Source organism: Chenopodium quinoa, unplaced genomic scaffold (assembly GCF_001683475.1).
Source record: "Chenopodium quinoa cultivar QQ74 unplaced genomic scaffold, ASM168347v1, whole genome shotgun sequence".
In the NCBI taxonomy this organism is placed as follows: Eukaryota; Viridiplantae; Streptophyta; class Magnoliopsida; order Caryophyllales; family Amaranthaceae; genus Chenopodium; species Chenopodium quinoa.
Genome location: NW_018744367.1, coordinates 1,065,927 through 1,091,974, shown reverse-complemented (window position 1 = coordinate 1,091,974; position 26,048 = coordinate 1,065,927). Strand labels below are relative to the sequence as shown.

Below are 26,048 nucleotides of genomic sequence, written 5' to 3'. Positions count from 1 at the left end.
ATTTTTTATCAACAAATTTAAATTTTCATTTTCGACTAAAAATAAAACCTAGACTCTACTCTTTTTCTTGAATAATAAAATTATTTCCAGCAAATACTTATATTGTCAAATAACATAAACATACATTTGTAGGCCCTAGGATAGTCTTTTTTAATTTTCTCTGAATTTTTTCACTATATGCACAAGTCACAAATCAGAAGAAAACATTTTATAAGATGGTGTGGCTTATCAATGAATTTATCAATTCTCAACATATGTGATATCAACCTCCAGCCAAAACTTGTGCAATTTTATGGGCTAGGAATTCATCACGATTCAGTTTTAAATAAATTAAGTAAGTAAAATTAAAGAGTTTTTTTTTTTTTTAAATTTTTTTTTTTGGCATAAAAAAAGAAAAAGTATTAATTTTGTTGTTTCTTGGTGATATGATAACGATTTGTGATATGTTATATCTTTTGCATTGGTTTCACGTATAGTGACCATACTTCAACTTAGAAGGCCAAAAATAATGTTTGAGCAATGTTTTATACTTATTATCTTAAACACTTATTTATAACAAAATTTCTAGGCACCATTTGAGAATGCCATGGATTAAATTTAATTTGCATCTTTTTTTATGTGTGTAATTATTTTATTTTTAAAAAAAAATTTGATGATTTTTCCTCCTTTTAAACTTCATTTTTTTTGGTATTTTCCTTTTTTTTTTGTTGTATTCTAGATACTATTCACAACACACATATATAACCATTAGATTTTTTTTTATATGTCGATCTACTAGATTAAGTTTGTGCTATGAATGGTTTTTGTTAATTATGACTTGAAATCTAATGCAATGGCAACAGGTCTACTTCAAGCACACATATCTCTCAATCCAGAAGTATCTTGAGGTGATTCGAGTTGGAGGTTATAGCTTGTTTCAAAATATTTCCAACGATAGGTCATATGCCCAATTCCGATAAGAAACGAGAAATTTACGATCGTTTTACGAAAGACTGTCGAAACTAGGGAAGGGACACGACTGTGCCCTACATAGCGCGTCCGTGCCTAGTCGAGTGAAGGCGATTTTGCTTCCTTTTTCGGATACTTTTATGACAGCTACTAATGATATTCCTTAGGGAATAATTTAGGGTTTCTTTAGGGTTTCCTTATATTATATAAAGAGTCATTGGGTAGACAATTAAAAGTGCTAAAAATTAATTAGCCTGGCCAATTCTAGCCAATATGTAACTCCATTGAGAGATTTTGTGAGATGGAGAGTGTTGTTTCTCTTTTGTTATCTCTCTTGTTTATCCTCCATGAAAGCTAATAAGAAAATACTATCCCTTACCCTGTGGACGTAGGTCATGTTGACCGAACCACGTATATCTGTGTGCTCATCTCATCTATTTTCCACTATATTTCTTAAATTTATGTTTTATATATTGTTGTCTATGTTCCACGCATATCAAACACATAACCTAAATCAATCGATCCTCGTCTATTTCCTAACAGTTTTAATATGTAATTTTGTGAATAATTCTTTTTTTTGTATAATTCTTGTAATCTCTTAATCCCTATGAGTTTTCATGTATAAATTCCTTTAAAAGAAAAGATATTTTTTTTAGACTGCAATTTTTAATTAATTATACTTTCTCATTGTTTAATTTCAAATAAATGTCTATATATTGTTCCCATCATTTGATGCTTGAGTATTAAAATTCTGAAATGAATTTTATACCCAAATTTTTTAAATAAAATTCTAACTAGAAAAAATATATATTAATTTTTCCGTTATTTTACAAAAATTATAAATATGTTGTCAAGTTCTTGTGAACTCTTGAATTCATTTTATAATAAAATAAATTGTAAATATTTTCTCATTTAGTAGATATTCTGATAAAATCCTTAGCAGAAAAACGAAAAATTTCATTATTATTTAATAAATTTATTTTAAAAAATAATTTTAAAATTGTGATGATTATTATTATGAAGTACTTCTTTAACACTTAATTTTAAATATAAAATAAATTAAAATATCTTTTTTTGCATAAATTTTGATAAAATCTAATTCCAAAAGATAATTTTTCTATTAATTAAACACTCAAATCTCATTTGTAAGTTTTTCTTATGTGGCGACTAAGTATTTTTTTTTAAATTTTAAAGAAAATTGCAAATCTCATTTTTCATTGGCTAAAATCTAATGGTTCCACTCTAAAATCTCTTGTAGTAACTTTTTATATAAAATAAAATCATAACAATTTAATATTTTCAAATTATAGTTAACGTTTAATACCTTTCATATATATAGTAAAAATCTTTTAATATCTTTTAATTAAAATTATGTAAGGTAACAAATCATTTAATATCTTCATTTATAGACATTATGGTAATTTAAACATTGAATTCATTGACAATTTAAATATCTTCAATATCTTTTAATAAAATATCATATAAGGTAAAAAAAAAATCATTTTTCTTTACTATATTAGGTAACAAATCATTCAATATCTTCTTTTATAGACAATTTTAATAGACTAAAAGAAATTGATATTAAAACTTTTATTAGGTAAGAAATCAATAATGGTTATTATAATATTAATTATTATTATTATTATTATTACTACTGTTATTATTATTATTAATATTATTATATTATTATTATCATTATTATTATTATTATTACTATTATTATTATTATTATTTTGCTTTCTTTTGTTATTTTTGCATTTTCTATTTAGAAACTTCAAAATGTTTTTCTAATTAGGAATCGGCTTACTAATACCATATTTTTTTTGACAATATTAATTTTATTTGATTATTTTTAATTTTTACTTATTTATGTATCAAAAGCACGACAAATTATGTATAATTTTCACTATCCCAAAACGTTTTAAATACATACTGTAGTAATTATTTTTGTTACAATCTAATTTTTATCTTTTTAATATGCAAGCCTTAAATCTAATGATATGAAGAAATAAATCAGTATTCCTACCTATAGTGTTTAATAAACATTTTTTAAATACTTAATTATCTAGTTGATAAAATGAAAAACGATACCAATTTGTCATTAAAATTTTAAAATACTTTTTTGTCTAAGTCACTCTTTCATTATAATTCATGTTTCATTATATACATAAAAAAAAAGAAAAAAATAATACTATGGTTATATTTTGTCCACATGCAGTATACAAAAGATTTTATTTTGTTGTATAAAAATATAGTGTTGAATTATAAATAATATTGAAATTACCGTGCATGGCACGAGACCTAACCTAGTAGTTTATAAGAAGATTTGTCAAAGGAAAAAAGAAAAAAAAAACGTTTTGTTGGGAAAATATTTAACCAGAAGATGACGGATCAGGGGGATAACCTACGGTGTCTACATCCTCCGGAAAAAAAAAAAAAGAAAAAAGCTTGGATCATCCACCAAGCTTTATGAGGGTTATTTTACAGAATGATGGTGAGGGTGGTACTTTTACAACACCAAAATTGGTGGATTTTTTTTAAGGTAAGATGAAGGACCTTACTAAAATAGCAACTCTCACAGGTTAAGCCAACCAGCTCCACAAGTCAACGCTTGAGAGTATAGGGGGGAGGTAAGGGAACCCCACTACTCCCAAGCAATGTAGTCGGTAAGGCTCGAATTCGTGACCTCAAAGTCACAAGGTGAGTTCCCCACCAACTCTGAAGCTTGGTAAAATCCAATATTGGCAGATGGCTCATGGAATAAACAAACACAACATTCGAGAATAGAGTGGTGCTTGGAAACTATGGAGATTGGTATTCAAGGAATGTTGGGGGAGCGATCCACGGTTTGGATCAATCGGCCTTACATGCAGGGATGAATGTCTGTCTTAAAGGTCTTCTGTGGGGAGTTAAGTGTTTATTGCACGCTGTTACAATTTACGTAGATTCTATTTCTTTGGGTAGGGTGCTAAAGGATGACAATGTCACTAATGCCAGTCTTAGATGGACTGTGGATAATATTCGTTGAACGAGTAAGGCCTTTGCTTGGTGTAGCATCCACAAGGTTCAAAGGGAACACGTAGACAAGACACATATCCTCGCGACAACAACTAATAGTAGTTTATCTTCTTTTAATAATGTGGTTTAGTCTGTTTGTTTAAGTACATGTCAAAAAAAAGAAAAGACATGTGTCAATTGTAGTCTCTCTTTTACTATATATAAGTTATAAAAGATAGATATATTAATGAAAATCAGCCTTTTGGCCGTTCAATGCACGGGTTGTTACTTATGTTGTTTTTATATGTAGGTACGCTTTCCAATAGTTGAATCTTTTGATATAAAATATGAATTAATTGTTTCATGACCATTGAGGTGCATGAATGACGTTCACTGCTAAAAATTAAAAGAAAGAGAGAGAGAGGGTGGAACTGTCGAAGAAGATGAAGGTATTTAGTTAGGTACATATACATGAATATTGTGGGATATGAAATGACATATTGATTTAAGTTATATTTTAAATTTAGGATATGAAAAGACTATTTTTATTGTGCTTCATATGTTTATGAATGTGTACTAATTAGTTCAACTTATTTTATTATGGTGCAAATGAAACACTTCATGTTCTTAATTAAATATGCAAGTTACGGAATGCATAAAGACTTTAACATTATATAATTTTTTAATTTAAGTTTTATATCAAAATGGGAATATAAAAATCGAAAGATTAAGAGAGGTGACACGTGGCATATGAATGATTTGTGGTGACATGTGGCATGTGAATGATTTGTGATGACATGTGGTATATGAGTAATTTGTGGTTTGTGTTATTAAATACTAAGGGGCCATTTGGTTCGCTGTAATGGGGAAAGGGAATGAGAATGATTACCTTTGTTAGTGTTTGTTTTCCCTCTTTTGTCATTCCCATTCCCCCTTTTTGTTTTTGGGTTTACCCAAAATCCTCCTAATCCCATTCCCCATTCCCCACCCCCTACCTTTCCCATTCCTTTCCCCAACCACCACCATACCCCTTAACCCTAAACCACCTCGCCGGGACTAGTAGCACCTCGCCGGAACTCGCTGCACCTCGCCGAATGCTCGCCGGCCTTCCCCCAACCCTCGCCGCCCTTCGTCTCCCCTCCTCCCGCCCGGAAACCCTTCCCCCACCCACGTATAACCCTTAAAAACCCTCCCCTCCACCGGAACCAAAGGTCGCACCTCACCAGACGTGGTTTGTGGGGTTGCTTGGCTAGGTTTCGGTCGTGGTTTCGCCGCACCTCACTGGACGTAGGTTTTGATTTCGGTTGTGGTTTGTGGGGTTGCGTGGTTGGGTTTCAGTCGTGGTTCGTGGGGTTGCTTGGCTGGGTTTCGGTCTTGGTGGTTCTTGGGGGTGGCGTGGGTTTGGATTTGGGTTCATGGAGGTCTGGGTGAGGTGCGGCCGGTGGAGTGGTTGTTGGTTGGGCGGTGGGGTGGCTGGAGAAGGTGGAAAAAATTGAAGGACGGGTGTTGTGGTGGTGCAATGGTGGTGTGATTCCCTAGCTTTTTTTTATAAACAAACAATATGCTTAATTTTGAAGATTTCATTCCATTCTCTTCCATTCCCTTTCTGCTTTCCATTCCGATTCCCTTGTGCGAACCAAACGACACCTTAGTATAGATATAGATAGATATAGATTAATGTTCAAAGTTTTAAAAATTTGACACATTAATCGACAATGAAAACAAAAAGTGATGGATGAAGTAAAGGAATGAAAATAGTATAGTGTACCCGGGTGCACCATGCGTATGGTGCACCCGTAAAGAACATTAAACATATTTTAAAGAACACGAGCGAAAAAAAGAACATACTAATGTTTGAAAAAGAACATACCCGTGTTTGACAAAAGAACATGTTTTTGTTTGACAAAAAACATGACATTATAAAGAACATAAAATCTTTACAAAAAGAACATGATAATATATTAAACAACATGTTCTTTTTCATGGTTACTCAAGTGGTTGAATTTAACATTTTTTTTATGTACATACATTAAAGAACATATTATATAATGTAAGAAACATATAGTTCAAACTCAAAGAACATATTATGCTCGAGTTCTTTATAAATATCTTAATGTTTTTTTTTCACCCATATTCTTTAAAATATGCCTATGTTCTTTCTGAATGTATCATGCACATGGTGCATCAGAGTGCATCAATCACGCATTAGTAAATGAATACACTTAACGAGCGTTAAAAAATAGAAAAAAAAACATACTCCGCACTCCATAGTTTAAGATGTTCAGTAACAAAACTTACCGAGAAGATGAGAATGAATTTTGATCGTCGATATTAGTTGACATTTTATAATTTATTATACGTGTCTTATATCATCCTCATATGTTTTGATTTTAATTATTATTAATTTTTTCCCCTTTGAAGCGTTTCACTTTTACGCTGCACCTCTCTCCCTTCCATTGAACCGTACTTTGAGTTCTACATTGAAGCGACTTCCGAGCTTTTTCTCTGCCATTGAAGCGCCTTCGGAGGTAAGATATTGTCTTTAATCGTCGAACATCAATTTTACAATCTAGGGTTTCGTTTCACACTTTCGTTAATTTAATTGTCGGTATAGTTAATTTAGGGTTCTTCTAAGTTGGATTTCTGAGCTTTTGGTTATGATTACTGAAGTTATCAAGGATTAGAACGAGCGATTCTGTTGTCAGAATTTTGCTATGTTCACTTTACGTTGATAATCTTAAGCTAGATAAATTTTGTGATTTTTCGAGCTTAATTTGATAGTTGAGTCGAATTTGGTTGCTAATGTATTGCAATTTTCGAGCCTAATTGAGTCCATGAACCTAGCCTAAAATTTTTAAGGTTGTTGGAGCTCGGGCGTGCTTGGGTTTTGAGCTCGTCGTGCTTCGAGAGCCTGCCTATATTCTATTGAGCTTAAGCCGAACCCGAGTATGTTGGCCCTAGTTGGGTGTTTCTATTGCCCGTGCTGCACGACTGTGGCTTCTGGGATTGCTATTGCGCGTCTATTTTTAGTAGCGTTAATCCCTTGATCTCTGTTACAGTTAGTTAGGTTTATGCTAGTTTTAGTTTCAGATGCACTTATCTGAGTTGTTCATTGCATTATTTTATTTTAGATTGATTTAATTTTCTCTTGTTAAAACAGCTTCAGCCCCAGTCTGATTGCTTCTATGGGCACTGCACAAAACTATGGCCCTCCTATGTCTACACAGGTAGATTGTTGTCATATTTTGAGGTTTATTATTATGGTGGGAATTGCTTGAGTTTTGCTCATATGTAATTGCTATTGCAGTATCGTCCTGCAGTCCCGGGTCAGCAAGGGCAGCCATATTTACCGGGGTCTTCGCAACAGTTTCTAGCACCTGGACAGAATATGCCTTCTGGTCCAAATCAACCTATGCAGTTCTCTCAACCCATGCAATACTCTCAACCAATGCAGCAGTTATCACATAGACCTGGAATGCCGGGTGGTCCTATGTCGTCACAAGGTATGAATTTGCCATATGGTCAACCAAACAGGCCTATGAATTTGGGTGCGCAGCAGAATCAGCATTCTGCTCCGCCTTTTGGCAATCACGCCTCTGGTGTAGGTGGCATGGGAGCTCCTTTTTCGTCGTCATATACAGTAAGATAGTTTTTATGAACAGTCTAATGTTATGCTATATATGTCATATCATTTACTTTTTAAAATCACTGGCTAAAATAGCTGATCACCTCTTCACAGTTTCAACCAGTATCCCATTTGTCAGCACCTGCGGCACCAGCACCAGTTGGCAGTCAACCATGGTTATCATCTGGAAGTCAAAGCTCTGTGCCTTTTGTACCGGTTCCACAAACCGCAGACCAGTCTTCAGTTTCTGCTGCTGCTGTTCCTGTGAGTTTATACAATTAGAAGGGAAATCTTGCTTTCTTACTGATGCTTTTCCAAATATTAAAACTTATCCAAAGTTTTTATTTATTTATTTTATTTCTAAACTTTTTCATAGAAGGGTTGAAATTATAAGAGCAAATTAAGAAAAGGAGAGAAGGGATCACTTTCTTTCACTGTAATATATTAAAGTCTGATATTCAAAATGAGTCATTTTAAGATGGGGTAAAGGCTATGAAATATGGGATTTGAGGCTTAGATGGTTTGGGGTAGTCAAGGAACCTAGTCAAAAATTTGAGGCTTAGATGGTTTGAGGTATTTCAAGCTTGAACGAGGATTTAAAAACCTTGTTAAAAGAATTTGGCTTGTTCAAGCTTTGTTCATGAATGTGCTTGATTGCATTTCGAGTTTAAGCTTGATCTTGAACGAGCTTAAATCAAGATTGATTGAATGAACAAATCCTTTTTATCATTAAAAATGATTTCTGTCAAGATTTAATGTATCTACTTAATTTAATACAAGATGCTTTCTTTCTTTTTCTATAAAAGGTAATGGTGGAGTTTTCATGCCTACATACGATGAAATAATATGTTATTTTTACAATATATACGATTAATAGATTCATAAATATACTAAAGTAGTTTTAGGATACTCCCTCCATTTTGTAATAATCACACCATTTTCCTTTTACATCCGTTTCATAATAATTGCAGCACTTCCTAATTTAGTTAGGGTCCATTACTATTTTATTATTTCTCTCTCCCACTAACCCCACTTGCATAAATGTTTTATTATTTCTCTCTTCTATTAACTCCATTTATACTACTTTTCAAATTATTTTACCAAATTTTTATCTTCAAATTTTCAACTATTATCAATTAATCTACACAAATCCTTTATCTCCCAAATTAATTTCACTCTTTTCAATTCTTATTTTTAATAGAAAAGTATTCAATTTTAAGATGGAATTGATTAAATCGTGTTTATCTCCCAAAAATATTCTTATACATGCAATTTACCAACTTTTCCATTTTTACAAAATTAAAAATAAATCTTTAACATAATCAAAATTCAATATACAATTTGTTTTGCAAGTATTGTGACCCCAATGATTGGAAAACCCTCACAAAATGGAGGGCCTCATTTTTGAAAAGTTGCGTAGGCCCCTTATGCGTTGCGTTATTGTAGGTCCGGCACTGCGAGTAGTTTGTTATGTTTCAGCTTATTTACGCCTTTACTCTTTTCCACCTTCTCCACCACCTTCCTAAAGCACCACCACCCATCACTCTTCTTCATCTTCCAAATTGTTGGCATCCATTCCCTCTTTCTCCGTCATACTTTCTCCGATCCTATTTGTTCTTCTCGTTTTCGATTAGGAAGGCTCAAAAAGTTCTTCTCGTTTTGTGAGTGCCAAAATTTAATACCAATTTCTCTTTTCCATGAAATTTTTGAAACAAGTTTTAATCATCATTCTTTTTTCCCAATTGCTACACTAATTACCTTGTCCCCCCACCCCCCTTTATTTTTTCAACTGTGGGACTATTTAATGTTAAAACTAGACTCTCCAAATTTTAATTTTTTCTCCCTCATTAAGATTCACTTGTCTTAATTTGCTCCCCGATTTCAATGGGGACAAATTGGATCAGAGGGAGTATATGCCGACCGAGGATATCCTCAAGTCATCACTTCCTTGATAAATCCAATCTCTTAAAAAAGCATCCACATTTTCGTTACTGTACATGCAAAACCTTCTTTTTTTTTAAGAAAAAGAGGATTAGCTTCGTTTTGGATTGATGAGGTTGAAATTGTTGAATTGGGTTCCCAATTAACTGCAGCGTTTGATTCTGTTGTTTGTTGATGATGTTTGAGGTTGTTGGAGCTTTACATTTTGAATTAGTTAATTAGATGGGGGAAACGGGATGAGGATCACCTCCATCTTTGGCTTAATCTATTAATGTTAAATCTAAACACCATCCGTCTCCTAGATCTTACGAATGTTATGTGTTCTTTTATACCAGAGTGTGTGCGCATGAATGCCACCTGAGCCCTTTCCCAATTACTTTAAAGCAGATCATTATCTTAGGACTGTTTACGATAGAAAATGAGCATAAGAAGATAGCTCTAATGATCCTGCTCTTACTTTTTGTTGTCATTGTATAATTTGCTATAAGTTTGCATATGATTAACCTTTTTCATAACCATTGATGTAAGGCTGTCAACCCTTCGGATACAAGTCAACAGTCTTCTTCCGATTGGCAAGAGCACAACACTTCTGATGGAAGAAGGTATGTATTTGTTCTGCCTTATCATTCATTAATTTTGCTGTCTATTTTTGGTGTATTTATGTGTATGATTCTGCCGAGTACATAATACATCTATATAGATTGTGTTTGTCAGCATTTATTGATATGCAAGGCTGTTGCCTGTGTTTCTTCTTTCCTTTTATATTCAGGGGGTTAAAAGAAAGACTAAATCTTTGTGTATGATTTCCTCATTAATGATTCCATTTCGTTAATTGCAATTTATCCTATCCTCTTGAGCAGGTATTATTATAACAAGAAAACTAAGCAGTCTAGCTGGGAGAAGCCATTAGAGTTGATGACTCCAACAGAGGTTAGTCATTTTCATCCTAGCAGATGTGTGTTTTATTTGCTTTGTCTTGAGTTAATCAGCTGGAATTATGCATTTTTTTTGCTTATTATTTGCTGAGCATGTTCCTGTTCATGATTGTTGGCAAAATATATCTTCAATGAAAGGAATACTTAAATTGGACAAAATTTTTTTATTCCAATTTTCCTTTTGTTTGCATGTTGCACTGGTTTGTAGATGTCATGGCAAGTCAGGAGACTACTCTAAATGCTCATCTTGACGGCGGATTCACTTTTGCAAGGCAGGCAATGATTTGCTATCTACACTTATTTTCTTAGATAGGAATAACTTTTCTTTTCTGCTCATTTTCATGTTAATTTTTTTTTCCCCTTCTTATGTTGTCTGAAAATTGATTCTCTCTCTGCCCACAATTGACCTTCCCATTATAATTAAAAGTTCATTATCCCTTCAAACAACAGCTGAGCGTCTAATAAAATTTTATATTTTACGAAGTGGCTACATCACCTTTTAATAAAAATCAAGTATCTTGATTATTTTTTTTGTGCAAAGCTATTTTGGGTTATGTTAGTTCCTATAAACTGATTGATTATGTATTTGTATGGCCTTTTTTTTCCTTAAAAGGTTTTAATTTGGACATTTGGCAAGCTCCTTATAGTTAAAGTATGTACTAGTGTTTGCACATCATCTGTCTTGATCCATGGTGGTTCTGCAGAACCACCACATCACTATATCAATGCTGACACTGTTTTTTCATATATGAGAAGCAACAAGCTCTGTCCACTTGCTTTAAATATTAATTGAATCAGAAAGTGTCACTGTCAATAATTTCTTCAATTTGGTTCTTGCTTCTAGTATCTAGTTTCAGACTTTACTCCCTTTTTTATATTTCTCTTTGTGTTTGTGTGTGTGTGTGTGAAAGAGAGAGATAGAGGATGTGCGTGTGTGTGCGCATATGAATTAGAGTATGTTGGTATTTTCGTACAAATTTTGACTTTCTGAAGCGGTTCTAATGTTGTATTTTTTCTTGAATCTAATAAATTTCATTTTTCACAGAGAGCTGATGCGTCAACTGTGTGGAAGGAGTTCACTACACCAGAAGGGAAGAAGTATGGTCAATATTTCATTTGATATTTATGAGCAGCTGGTTGGTTTAATCAACCTGCTGTTGCATTGTAAATTTGTTGCTGTGTTGGCTCACGATTTGTATGCACTGCTTACTAGGTATTACTATAACAAGGTTACAAAGGAATCAAAATGGACTATACCAGAAGATTTGAAGGTATATTAAATGTCTTGGGAGAATTGATATAGTACTTGCTGGCCTCTGGTTTATATTCTTATTATTTAGGTTATGGGTTTTGCAGTTGGCTCGTGAGCAAGCTGAAAAAGAATTTGGTCAGGGAGATACTGGGCTGATATCTCAACCCGCGGCAACAGTAAGTCTGACTTCTGAGGAAGCATCTCCAGCTGCTCCAGTTTTGGCCAGCTCCAATGGTTTATTATCTGCTTCTGGTGTAAGTTCGAATCCATTAAGTTTCCCACCAGCTGTCAACCCATTACCTGTAGTTAATGTTGCGTCATCAGAACCCTCTGTGGAGCATTCCGTTGCTCCAACCAGCTTGGCAGTAACAAATCCTCCTGCAGTGACTCCTCTATCTGCTTCTATTTCTGGAGATGCTGTTCTTCCTGCTGCCTTAAATGCATCCTCTGTAACAGTGTATGCACTTATACTCATGATCTTGTTTTAGTCTTGCTTTTCTTGGTCTCATTTATGCCATTTATTTCTATTTATGGGGTCAGATCTAAATCTGATTTTCGGTGTGATAGTAGTATGAATGAGAAAGTCAATTAAAAATTGTATTGGTTGTTGCTGTGTTTATATTATAAAGATATTTAAAAACGGGCTGCTATATTATCCATCTTAGAAGAGATAGAGAGCTGCCGAAATTTTAATACAGAAGGAATGCGCAGATACTAACCTTGCTTTCTTTCTTAGAAAAATTCACATGATTAATCCCAACTATTGGTGGTCTTCCCATATCAATCCCAACTGTGGGGTACGGGGACTGGGGTTGCCTTTCAAAAATGATCCAGATGACTTGAAACCAGTTAAGCAGGAATTTTTTTTTATCAACAAATAACTCTCTCCTCTCCTTGCCCGGGTCCTCTACCACCAGTCCACTCCACCCCTGCTACCACCCAGCAACCACCAACCACCTGTGTGCACCAATAAGGCTCTAGGCTCTATCTTTCTGATCCAACAACTAAAATCTTTTCGGCGCCCATAAAATCATAGCTGGCTCGTGTTCGAAGCAATCAAACATCATGTTTTGCATTATTACTAGATAGTCCCTTCTCTCATGAACTGACAGAAAACTCCATGTGCCTTACGAAACAATTTGGGGCAACAATTGGACTAAAAAAAAAATACTTCCAAAAGGAAAATTCAATTTGCTATCAAGGATACTGCAATTCCAATCAAATGCTTAGGATGATATAAATCCCATTCTTTAATAGAAGTTCAAGATTTTTAAATCTCCTTAACCACTCCATTGCACTCTCGTTCTGTCCTACTTAAATCACCCCTGATTATTTTCTCTTCTCTTCATTCAAAATCGATGAATAAGCAACAATCAATAACTATCATCAACCATCTAAGCTGAGCACCTCTGTAAGCAACCATCGTGGCACCACCACCCTCTACTTTGCTGCTTATGACCAAAACCAGCCCCCTGCTACCCCCACTTGGCTGGTTTGTTCTATTTACTTTTTTTTGGATAAACTAAGGCTGATTTTTTAAAAGAAAATAATAAAAAGCTTATATGCCAATCACGATATGCCACCTAGCCCATGTGACCCGTTAAAACGGTTAACACTGTTCACCGGATCTTTTCTGGAAGGCTTCCTCATAGTTGAGATTATTCCAGAATAACCCATAGTTGGGATTAATATGGGAAGACCACCGATAGTTGGGATTAATCATGTGAGTTTTTCCTTCTTTATTATGCGAGTCTACTACTTAAATAATCACTTTGGATCCATGTCCGACCATCATCTGGCCTAATTTTCTATAGTTAATATCTCCATTCTTGCCGAACAGAGGCTAAATCATTAGTCAAGATAATGTTACCAAGAGAATAACTTCTGATCTGTCTATCCAAAGAAAGAGTCATGTCCATCCTATGTAACTGCAATCTGGAGAGCTAACTCTATGCTAAAAAGATAGCCTCTTATGTTTAAGTCGATTTCCACTATGCTAAAAAGATAGCCTTTTATGTGAAAGTCGATTTCCACAATGCTAAAAAGATAGCCTTTTATGTTTTAAGTCGATTTCCACTGAAGGGACCAAATTTTAGCGTGTGATATACCTGCTAGACCTGCAGCAGACTTGGTACTATTAAATGAGGCCTCATCCCTATCTTCACCCATTTTCTGAAGGGAGCCTAGTGACACTGATGTAGATTTTGCGTATAGGTTTAAGAGTGATGATGGATGATTTTATAAAATCTAGACAAGCACCCAATTATATTAGCATAGTTGGGGGGTAAAGCTCCATTGTGAAACACCGCTTTAATCCTTTTAAGCCAAAAATTTTAGTTGTAAATGAGAATAGGATGAGCTAAGCCAAGTTGTTAAATGTTAATTAATTGTTTTGGCTTATGAGGTTTTATTGTGTTATTTCGAAATCCGAAGTGGAGAAGGTGTCTGAGATAGAAAGTTGTATACACACTTCAGTGGCCTTTGGGCTTTACCTAAAAACACAGAAGGCTCTCAGTTTCATTGGGGCTGGACCAGCAAGAGGGACTAATGATGCTGTTGCAGGCATTCTAGGGATTTCCAAATGGAAGAAGACCACAAAAAGAAGAGAGAGTGAGAGAGAGAGAGAGAGGATGTGACAAGAAAAATTACCAATTGTTGGCAGACAAAGGAGAGAAGAAAAAAAGTATACTGCTAAAGATTTTGCTTGCATCACTAGACTATCCAGTGGTACTATACTACTATGTACTGGTTTAGTGGTGTCTTCATTTCATCGTAATCAACGAGGAAAAAAAAGTTTGGTGAACTACTTACCACATGGAGAGTAGTGCTTCCTTGATGATCTTGTGGCTATGGTCAGGGACTCAGGGTTTTCATCCAGCCTGTCATACTTTGTCAAGGGGACCAAGGGATTTCTTTAGCCCAATTTGATAATTTCATCTTGGACAATTAGTGCACTGAGATTGTGAGAACATGCCTTTTTGGAGTTGAAATCACCTTTTCTAATCAAAACCGTAGAAGGGGGTATCTCAATTTTGCTTGACTCTTGTACCCTTGTCTGACATATGTATGCATTTGTTTAACCTGGCTATTTTGTGAAATTTCCATGATTTTGGTAAATATGAAGGGTTGAAGTGTCTTACCAATGTCCGAGGATCCGAGTAGTATCCGACATGGGTATTTGAGATGAAATTAATAGTCTGAGTGACATAGGGGTGTCCTAGTAGCCTAGTAGTGAGGTGTAAGGCATACACTTTTGGGTCTTTTTTATAACAATTTTAGGGGGATGGATGAATAAAGAAGAAGAGTTCGACTTTTAGCTTTTCAAAATATTTGTAACACCTGAAAAATATTCACTCTTTAATATTAGTTCAAACAAATGGTCAAATGAAGGGCTAGATCCAATCCAATCATCTCCTAATGGTACTAAAACTTCTAATTATAACTTTGTTTACAGGAGTGCTTCAGACAGAGCATCATCTCAGGAAATTTCAACCTCGGCAGATGGAGGTTCTGTGCATGATCTTCAGGTATGGGATATGTTGTAATAGATGATATTTATCTGACTTGCATTGTGCTGTAGTAAACTCTTTATGCATTCATGCTGACCAAATGTGAGGACATGCGGAGGGTTGACAAAAGATTTCCCTATTACAATTGGATTGTATCAAGGGTCTACATTAAGCCCTTTTCTTTTTGCAACGGTTCTAGATAAAGTAACTAGACCAATTCAAGATGAGGTTCCATGGTGTATGTTGTTTGCGGATGATATTATTTTGGTGGATGAAACTAAAGATGGGGTTAACGCTAAGTTGGAGCAATGGAGGCAAAGGTTGGAATTTAGAGGGTTTAAGCTAAGTCGGAGTAATACTGAATATTTACTATGTTGCTTTGGTACTCAGAGGGGGACAAGCAATGAAGAGGTGAGTTTGGATGGAAAGGATTTGACCATGAGTGAATGTTTTAAGTATCAGGAAAATGGCGACATTGATTAAGACGTGGACCACGGGATTAAGTCGAGGTGGCTTTAATGGAGAGCGGCAACGGGAGTGTTATGTGACCGAAGTATCCCCTTACAGTTGAAGTTCTACAGGATTGCCATAAGACTAGTGTTGCTCTATGGTACAGAATGTTGGTTTCTTAGAAGGAGTACATTAAAAAGATGGAGGTTACGGAAATGCGCATGTTAAGGTGGATGTGCGAGAACACTCTAAGAGATAGAATCAGAAATGAGGTTATTCGCAAGAAAGTAGGTGTGGCTGGCATTGCAGATAAACTAAGGGAAAATCGTCTGCGTTGGTTTGGGCGTGTAAGACGGAGTCCTGAGGGTGCACCGGTTCGAAGAGTGGAAGAGTGGGAACATAGAGGGGTTAAACGAGGGAGAGGGAGGCTGTAAATGACTTGGTTGGAAGGAGTTAGGAAGGATATGAATATGGATTTGCATGAGGATGAAGCATTTGATCATAAGGGATGGAGGAGGAAGATTAATGTCGATGACTACACGGAATAATCAAATTTGGTTCATGTAGCCATCCCACTTATGGGATTAAGGCTTTGATTGATTGATTCATGCTGACCAAAATGATGCCGACAAAAATGTTTTTCTTAGTGTGATGCTTCATTGAATTTTTGCATAAATACCAGGAAGCACGGAAAGGGATGGCAGCTGCAGTCAAAGTTGATTTGAGTGAGAAACCAACCAATGATGAGCCTTTGGTTTTTGCCAACAAGCAGGTATTCAGCATTCAGATGACATGGTCAAGCATGTTGTGTTGGTTTTTCTTTGCAGTATTTTGAGTTTCTCTCTTTATTTATGTTTGATTACGTGCTTACATTGACTTATCCTCTCTCTTCTTAGGAAGCAAAAAATGCATTTAAGTTGCTTCTTGAGTCTGCAAATGTTCAGTCTGACTGGTCCTGGGATCAGGTATGGTACTTGGATCTTTTCTTGAATAAAATGAAGTGGCTTAAAGTCTATCAAATTACCCTGCCAATGGTTTAATTTATTTATATTTGTTTTCAGGCTATGAGGGTGATAGTCAATGACAAGAGGTATGGTGCTTTGAAGACATTAGGAGAGCGGAAGCAAGCTTTTAACGAGGTAGTATTACATTGATGATGCTTTTCTAGTCCCTCCATATAATTTATTGTTATCTTTAGGCTATTGTTCTGCTAATTCATTGACTTTTGTACTTGGAAGACTATAAATAAAATTAAAATTACAAGTTTCTTTACAACTTCCTTTGTTCTAGTATCTGGGACAGCGGAAGAAACAGGAGGCTGAGGAGCGACGCTTGAGGCAAAAGAAAGCAAAGGAAGAGTTTACAAAAATGTTGGAAGTATGCTGTTTTCTTTCATTGCTTTTGCCTCTAATTCTATCATGTTTATTTATTTTATAACTTTGTTTTTGTGGTGGGGGAATGGGCTGTGATTTTGATTATATCTTTTCATTTTTCCTTAAAGGAGTCAGAGGTACTGACATCATCTATGAAATGGAGGTATGTGTTTTATGGCATTACAACTTACAAGATCGTTCTTCTTCGTCTTGGTTGATTGCTTCTTCTCTGTTCAATTGTTCTGATTGATATTGATGTTTTCAGTAAAGCTATTACCATGTTTGAAGATGATGAACGTTTCAAAGCTGTTGAAAAGCCCAAAGATCGGCAGGAACTTTTTGAAAATTATTTGGTGGAACTCCAAAAAAAGGTAAGTGTTGGCTTTTAATAGCATCTTGCGCTGGAGAAAAGTGATTAAAAATTGACTATCACTAATTGTAATGGAGAATGGATAATATTTTCCCGTAACACACTCCACATCTTGAAGTAGATAGTTAATTTTATGCATTGTGCAGCCTTCAAAAGAGTTTATTTGTTTTCCTTAATTTTGTCTCTGGTTGTAGCAGTCAGTTTCTATGTGAGTGATGTGGCACTTTATTAAGCTAGAGGGGGAGGGAGTTGAGAACAGTGTATTTAGCTCCCCCCATTGACAATGTACTTCCTCTGTTTCCTTAAAATTTGTAACAATTTGACTAATTCATAACTTTAACCATTAATATCTTTAATTATGTTAGAAAAAATTATTAAGCTATCTTTCGTTTCTTGTTTATCAGTAAAAAATGTGGTCAGAGTTAGTATTTGGATAGTGCAAAATTCCAAATGTATAATTATAAAGAATCAAAGGAAGTATAATACAGTCAACTAAATTTGTCGTGACTTTTCAAATTTCTGCAAAATACAGTAATAAAGAGGCCCTTTTAGGTATCTAAAGGCTTGGATTTATTTAAATCAAGTCTTTCAAACAGCAAATTTGCTTGTGGGTTTTTGAATGAACTGTTATTGGTTTTTACAATTTGAAAAGACTGGTGTCTTGAATCAAATTTCGCACTTTCTCTCTTTGTGATTTAGATATTCAATAACTGAGCACATTAAGGAGTCAATATCCTGAATCACTGTTATTCTACTCTATGTTTTCAGCTATTCATTTTTTGTTATAGTATGAATTATCAAGTATACCACCCCCTTGTTTAGTGTATGCTTCTTGTGCTGAGTTCTTTCAGGAAAAGGAGAAGGCTGATGAAGAGTATAGGCGGAATAGGGAAGACTACTGGAAGTATCTGGAATCTTGTGACTTTATTGAGGTGCATAATTATAGTTCTTGATTTCGTAGTTTCCTTTTACAGAGCATATCATCTTGGTTTATGAGATTATTTTGGATGGCAGGCAAACAGTCTATGGAGAAAAGTTCAGGACCGCTTGGAGGATGACGAGAGATGTTCACGCCTTGAAAAGATTGACCGCTTAGAAATATTCCAGGTTTATAGCATTTCTTATTATCTGCTTATTTTAATGGAACTTCTTGTTTAATTGTGGTCTTTGGCAGGATTACATTCGTTACTTGGAGAAGGAAGAAGAGGAGCAGAAGAAGCTTCAGAAGGTTTGCCTACTTTCTTTTCTCACCCTTATTTGTGAATTTAAATGTCTATGCATCTTTGTTTTTATCATCGCTCACATTCTTTTGGAGATCACTTACTTTTTCTGCAGGTCCTTCAATATGTCTTGAATGGCATTGCACTCATACTAATAGTATGAAAATTTGAGTTATTCTCTCTTGTTATTTATTTATTACAAATTTTCAGGAACAACTGAGGAGAGCAGAACGAAAAAATCGTGATGAATTTCGCAAGATGTTGGAGGATGATGTTGCAGCTGGTGTTCTCACTGCAAAATCAATCTGGCGCGATTATTGTGCTAAAGTTAGTCTTTCCCTTATTGATTTTAAATCAAGAAAGAATGGTAATTTGTTCAGTATATATGGTTATTGGAATTTATGTTCTTGATTTTCAGGTCAAAGAATCTCCTGCTTATCTTGCTGTGGCACGTAACATATCAGGGTCAACTCCAAAAGATTTGTTTGAGGACGTGGTTGATGAGCTGGAGAACCAGGTACAAATCTAGCATCCATAATTATCCTCTGTTGATGCACTTTTTGTTACCATAGTCTTAAAATAAAGCATTTTTTGCCTTTGGCAATGGCATTCAGCAGCCAACGAATTATTTTTGACTAGGAGATACTATAAATGTTTAAAGTAAGAATCACAGCAGGAGAACAAGGAGTCCTCATGGGACATTAGTAATTGTTTTCTGAAATTGGTTCAGTTGAATAGAATTGTTTTGAAAAGACCTATCTTCCTTATTCCAAAAAGTTGTTATCAAAGTTGCTTTATCCATAATCTATCACTGGAAGCAGCATTCCCTTGATAATAAAGGCATTACGCTTAAGTCAAATAATCCGCAGCGTGTCTATCTCTGCATCGCCACTTTATCTTTGCCTTACCAAAACCCACAAATCTAATGTTGCAACCACCTATATGTCTATGGGAAAACCTTTGAAATAAATTACCAGGGACAATTATGAGTCATCTGTTATCTGGAGTGGATCCCAAGCATCCCTCCCAATTTGAAACCTATTATACTTGCTCTAGATGACATGACAGGGAGACAGGCTCAAGTTGAATTTTCTACCACCACTTACATAAGCCGATTAAAGACTTCATGAACTTCGTGTTAGATTTTCTGTGCTAGAAACATCTGGCTATTCATTTATTTTTTGTAAATCTAATAAAAAAAATTTCTCGTGTTTTAACATTAATTTACACCTTCATGTGCTGTTTGTGAGCATGTTATCATGTGAACTGGTTATTTGTTGTAATTTAGTAATTGATTATCCTTCCACCGTTTTTAGACCCCTGTCCTAATTGATGTATAATTATTTGGTAAGTCTTCTTTCTTTTGCTCTCCTGACAGTATCATGACGACAAAAGTAGAATAAAAGATGCTATGAAGTTGAGCAAGGTAAGATGACATTAATTGTTTTGCTTGCATTTGTATTTTAATTGTCTAGTAGTTGTATGCTCTTGCGACAGGTGATGCTGAAAATAGAATTTTATAAATATTAATTTTTTATCGCAGATTACTATGACTTCGACATGGACCTTTGAGGAATTTAAGTCATCTATTTCTCCAGAGCTTGGGTCTCCACCAATTTCGGATGTCAATTTGAAGGTATATATATGTATATATTTCTTGGTTTTTTTAGATTTTTTATATTTGTAGAATAGTCAATAAGGTTATTGAAGATCTCCATCTTGATCAACTTATTGCTTGCTCGATTTATGTCTTCTTAGCTTTCACAACCGTTAGTGCTACTTATGTACGCTAAGGGCTCTTTGGTTCAAGGATAGGGAAAGGAATCAAGTAAAGGAAATAAAAACCCGTATAATACCTCTTTTGCCTGGTTTGAAGAATAGGGGTTTCAATTCCTGTTGTTTCACTGGATAAAAATATTTCCACCTCTAAAAACTAATTGCCCCCTCCTCCCACTATCATCATTGCCAATTTGCCACCATCACAACTGCCTTTATTTTTTTGATAATTACTGGGTTTACACCTTATAATTTTCTCTCCTTTTCACCTTTTAACTAGTTTAAGAACCGGATGCCCGGGTTTTGTTTAAATATAAATGAAAAAACTACCTTAAGTTTTAATAATATCTTGAAAACATTATCTTGAGTTTAATAATAAAATAAAAAGTAGAAAAAAATATGGGGATAGAAAGAGAGATGCAGTAGTATATGTTTTATAATTAAGTAGGGAATTGCATAATTATTTAAAAACTTTTGAAATCCAAGTTAATGAAAAGTTACATCTCATACATGTTAATTAAGTAATAAAGTGACATTAATTGTGGAATAAAAAAACAAATACAATAGACTAAAAAGGAATTTATTTACGGGGAATCAATGTGGCTGTCCACTTGATAGAACAATAATGGTCATAATCATAAAAGTTGGAAATTCCAAGAAGTGTGAGGGATTAAATATGGCTCAAATATCTATATGAGGCGTCATGTCATCATCCATGTGGTGCCATGTAATTAATCTCATTATGACATGTAGTGACACATGTCGTCAACATGTTGTCCCCATGATTAATAATATTGTAGATATTATTGAAACTTGACTTCTGTCCTACCATTTTCCACAGCCAATAGCCATCAGCAGCTTACATGTGTAGTTTGGTGATATTTGTCTATTGCGTATAAATCTGCCTGGAGGTTTAAATCTGTAACATTGGTGGCTAAATTTGGCCATGATAGTGTCAAGTTATGACTCACGAATGCCGTGAAGGGTGCTGTGTGGTTGTTGGAGGTTCTATCATGGTTCTCGAAGTTTGGAGTAGTTAATGGGTGATAGTTGACTTGTGGTGGTTCTTTCATGTGATGATGGTGACCTGGTGGGTGGTGGGTTTATAGCTAGTGCGGGAAGAGGTTTGTTGTCGAGAGTTGCAGTGCTAAGTTGGGAATTGGGAAGGGAAAGTGGTGGTGCAGTCAATAATGTGATAAACTGATAATGGGAAAGGTGGTTGGGGAATTGATGAAGGTGTAGTCAGGTATGGCTTAAGTGGACTTTTGGAGAAGAGAAAATGTTAGGGATGCCCAAAAACCAAAAGAGGGGGGAAAAGGAATTAAAATATATGCAATCAAACACCAGCTAAGAGATATGAGGGTTTTTGTTACCTTACCCTTTCCCGAATCTTGCATGACAAACAAACTCTAATTTGCTTGTAGAAGTCACTTTATGATATTATATGTGTGATCATCATTGTAACGTGCTCAAATATTTTGGATATAGCCATCTGTGTTGCATGGAATTGGCTAGTTACTCTTATTACCATGTTTCCAAAATAATCTTGACATATCTAGCGGTGAGAAGTTTGGGCAATAAACATTTTGTGGGGAGGCCCAACTTTTTCCAAATCATAAAGAAAGAAGAAAATCATAAGAATTAAAAATACACATTGTCTTTGGATATGTAGAAGGCGTTAGGCGCTGCTAGAGTATCCTAACCTACTTTTGTAGAACCAATGTGATCAAAGGGAGCGAAGTTTGGAAGGAAAGCATATCAATTATTTCCTGATTAGTGATATAACGGTGCCTCATTCACAAAATATATTACCCTTTTCCATCATGATATGTATAAAGCATATCACAACTTACCAAATGCTCTTCTTTTTATGCACTCTAAACCTATGTATATATTCTCATCTATATCTAGCATATTTGCCACATAAATGTTTTCTTTTGGGTATTTGCTTTATAACTTACATCCAATCTCTAGGTGCATATCTATCACAATCTACCTCTAGGAGTCTTAATTGAGAATTGATGCTTGTTTTTGGTGATAATATGATTGTTATCTACTCTTTTGCAGCTGGTTTTTGAAGAGCAGCTTGAGAGGATAAAGGAAAAGGAAGAGAAAGAAGCTAAGAAGCGCCAGCGTCTTCTAGATGACTTCACTGATTTATTGCGGTCTCTTAAGGTACCTCTGAATTCATATAACTTGTGATTGGCTGCTTGATATGACCTTGTACTCATTGGTGTGTTGTCATCTTAGGAAGTAACTGTATCTTCTACTTGGGAAGATTCTAGACAACTCTTTGAAGAAAGTGAAGAGTACAGGTATACCTAAGTCACTGATGCTGGTAGGCTTTGTTTCATTTGAGGTTCTTAACATTATTTTTAACTTGCTTTTAAACTATGATATTATCTAGAGAAATTGGGAATGAAACATTGGTGAAGGAGACCTTTGAGGACTATATTGCTTACCTGCAAGAGAAGGCAAGAGAGAAAGAACGAAAGCGTGAGGAAGAAAAGGTATAATATCAACTAAATTGGGATAACTCAGTCTATTTGTGTGTGTGCAATCTGTGAACAAATATTAAATATTGGTGAAATTTCATTCCATTACATAACCTGCTATATATTCAATGAGAACTCACTGGCCAAGCCACCTATCTTAGTGAACTATTTGCTTGTTATAAGTACCCAATTTACATCTCCTTAATCACTACTATATAGGGAAAGGTATTGGGACTGGGAAGCACCTTATCTTGCTGCTGTTAGCGATTTTTAAAAATATGTGTAGATAATGGGTTGGTTTAGGTTAATATTGGTCTTGACTGTTGGTTCCAAGAGTCGATGATTTTTCAGCAGAGCTTGGCATTATGATGTATAGCCAATTAGCCATGCCATTGATTTCTTACATCAACCTTTAAGGACTTGAGCTTACACCTTAGCTGTTTGTAGCTGTATATCACCTTATATGAGGTTCTGAGCAATGAATAACCTATTATATCACCTTGAAAGAGGAAGATAATTCGACTTCGGATCCACATTGTAATACAAATCTGACAAGATACCTCATTGGTTTTTTCAGTGTATTAAAATTGGATGTACAAGACTACAAGGTGCTGCTTTTTTTTTTGTTATTATATTTAATAAAGATCTAGATTATTTTAAGCCAATATAGTGAGGGCCTGAAATTGGGTACACCATTTTTTTTTTCTGAGTAAAGTCAGGGGGCGTTTGGTTCATCAAAGGGAAAGGCATCGATTTTAAAGAAAGGGAAAGGAGAATGGAAAGTACACTCCCTTTGATATGTAGTGTTGTTTGGTTACTCAAAATATAGTCCCTAGGCAATCGAAAAACTTATTTTATTTACTATGTATTTTTTTTAATCATCTTTTAAAAATAATTATAGTTTTTATAAGCATGTTGTAGTTTCATGTCTAATTTTATCATGGTGCTGAATGGATACAGGTGAAAAAGGAGAAAGAAAGAGAGGAAAAGGAGAAAAGGAAGGAGAAGGAGAAGGAGAAGAAGGATAAAGATAAAGATCGTGACAGAGAAAAGCGAAAAGAGCGCTCTAAGAAAGAGGAGTCAGATGATGAAGCTGTGGATGCAACTGATAGCTATAGCAATAAGGATGAGAATAGGAAAGAGAAGGATAAAGACAGAGAGAGGAAGCATAGAAAACGGCACCATGATACTACTGATGATGTAAGTTCTGACAGAGAAGACGACAGGGATAGACGTCACCGAAAGCGGCACCATGACACCACTGATGATGTCAGTTCTGACAGAGATGATAAAGAGGAGCACAAAAAATCCCGCCGACATGGCAGTGATCGAAAAAAATCTCGAAAGGTATGGTAGTATAAACATTAGAATCAATCCAATAAAATAAAAATTTTCTGAAAATGGTGGTTATTGATTTAATGCTTCTCTGTAATTTCTTTACAGCATGAACACTCACCTGATTCAGATGGTGAAAGTAGACAGAAAAAGCACAAGAGGGATCACCAGGAAGGTTCTCGGAAAAATGGTGCCCATGATGATCTCGAAGATGGTGAACTTGGTGAAGATGGGGAAATCTCGTAGCCTTCATAATCTATGGCTTCATCCCGCACTTTTGTGTTGGTAGAAAAGTTTAGATCTTTTCTCGTATTTGTTCTATGATTACCTTGTTCAACAATAATTTGTTTATTTTGTACTTCTGAGCCACACTATTTTGTGTTGCTGTATAAGTTGCATCGCTTTTCTTGAGACTGCTTACTATGCATATGTTTAGACTTTAGATTATAAAATGAAAGGGTAGTATGTAATTCAGTATTCAATTTTTGACAAAAGCTTCATAAACATTGATTTTTTTGAAAGTCAAAGATAGAAGGAAAATACAAGAATAAAGAAGAAACGGATTCACTTTTGCCACAGCCTCCCTTGCACACACCAATGTTGCACATACAATCAATATTGCGCCATATAGAGCTGACAAAAGTTGAGCGACATAAATCGGACACTATTTTATCATTATTGCGTCATGTAGAGCTGAAAAAATTGACGCGACATGAATCACACTGTTTTATTGTTATATCTCTCTCCTACAAACCCTATTTAGGCAATGCTTTATTCAACAGGATAATTTCAGTTCAGTAAAAGTATTTTTTAATTCAGTAAATATAATTTTAATTACTACCTCCGTTAAATATTAGTTGTAACTTTGGAATATTTTATATCTTATAAATAATACCCCAAAATTGCAACTAATATTTAAGGAGGCAGTAGTAAAAATTACTCCGTAATAACTTTAAAGAACAGATATAATTGGAAATCAGTATAAATAAGTTTTAATAAGTAAAATTAATTTCAGTTTTGTACAATTAATTTAGTTCAATAAAAATCTGGTGAAAAAAAAAGGTGTTACACTACTTTTTTTGATTTTTAATTTTATTATTTCTCTCTCCTAATAATTATTATATTTTATATTATAATAAAAAAAAATCCATTCATAGTCCTTACCTTCAAATTTTATGCAATACCTAGTAGGCTAGTATTACGATTATTATGAAATGGAGGAGTAGAAATATGGTTACAATTCTAGCATTTGTATGAAAATCATGTGTTACTAAACACGACCAAAAATTATTTTGGTATTCACATTCAGATATTATTCTCTCAATTATTCTGTAGTAAACCACGTACATCCCTCCAAAACACAAAATATTATCACAAATCGCGCTAGGGAAAAAAAAACCTCTAGATGCGTAAATAACATATGAAGTATATTGAAGAAAAAGAAAAACCAATAAAAAATAATATTCAACTTAGGCCCTGTTCAGTTCACCTTAAAAAAATAATATTCAGTAAAAATAATTTTAGTTCAGTAAAAATAATTTCAGTTCAGCAAAATAAGTTCAGTTCAGTAAAAATAATTTCAGTTCAGTAAAAATCAGTAACTTTAAAAAAGAAATATAACAGAAAATCAGTAAAAATAATTTTAGTTCAGCAAACATAATTTCAATTTAGTAAAATTAATTTCAGTTGAGTAAAATTAATTTAATTTCAATAAAAATAATTTCAGTTCAACAAAAGAAAAAAAAAAAATAAACTAAACGGGGCATTATTCAAAAGTTGCACATAGTAATATAGTATACAACGATATAAAAAAAAAACACTT

The 26,048-nt window shown here is 34.5% G+C and overlaps 1 protein-coding gene across 2 annotated transcripts; it reads left to right on the top strand.

Moving 5' to 3' along the window:
• The first annotated feature begins 6,322 nt into the window (after positions 1-6,322).
• Positions 6,323-24,742, top strand: LOC110696495 (pre-mRNA-processing protein 40A-like). Of its 2 annotated transcripts, XM_021873787.1 has the most exons (28): positions 6,323-6,473; positions 7,106-7,172; positions 7,253-7,585; positions 7,685-7,834; positions 10,040-10,113; positions 10,372-10,441; positions 11,492-11,544; positions 11,660-11,717; positions 11,803-12,155; positions 15,153-15,225; positions 16,340-16,429; positions 16,554-16,622; positions 16,719-16,796; positions 16,948-17,034; positions 17,159-17,193; positions 17,296-17,401; positions 18,252-18,332; positions 18,415-18,507; positions 18,575-18,628; positions 18,831-18,947; positions 19,039-19,137; positions 19,999-20,046; positions 20,164-20,256; positions 22,464-22,571; positions 22,647-22,711; positions 22,804-22,906; positions 23,852-24,238; positions 24,335-24,742. In XM_021873787.1, the coding sequence occupies exons 2-28, from the start codon at positions 7,131-7,133 to the stop codon at positions 24,470-24,472; spliced, it is 3,057 nt and encodes a 1,018-aa protein (XP_021729479.1). In that variant the 5' UTR covers positions 6,323-6,473; positions 7,106-7,130; the 3' UTR covers positions 24,473-24,742. The 2 variants fall into 2 exon arrangements, with proteins under 2 accessions (XP_021729479.1, XP_021729480.1); XM_021873788.1 differs by lacking the exons at positions 6,323-6,473; positions 7,106-7,172; positions 7,253-7,585; positions 7,685-7,834 and adding an exon at positions 10,655-10,722 and having other exon boundaries at positions 10,099-10,113.
• The last annotated feature ends 1,306 nt before the right edge of the window (positions 24,743-26,048 follow it).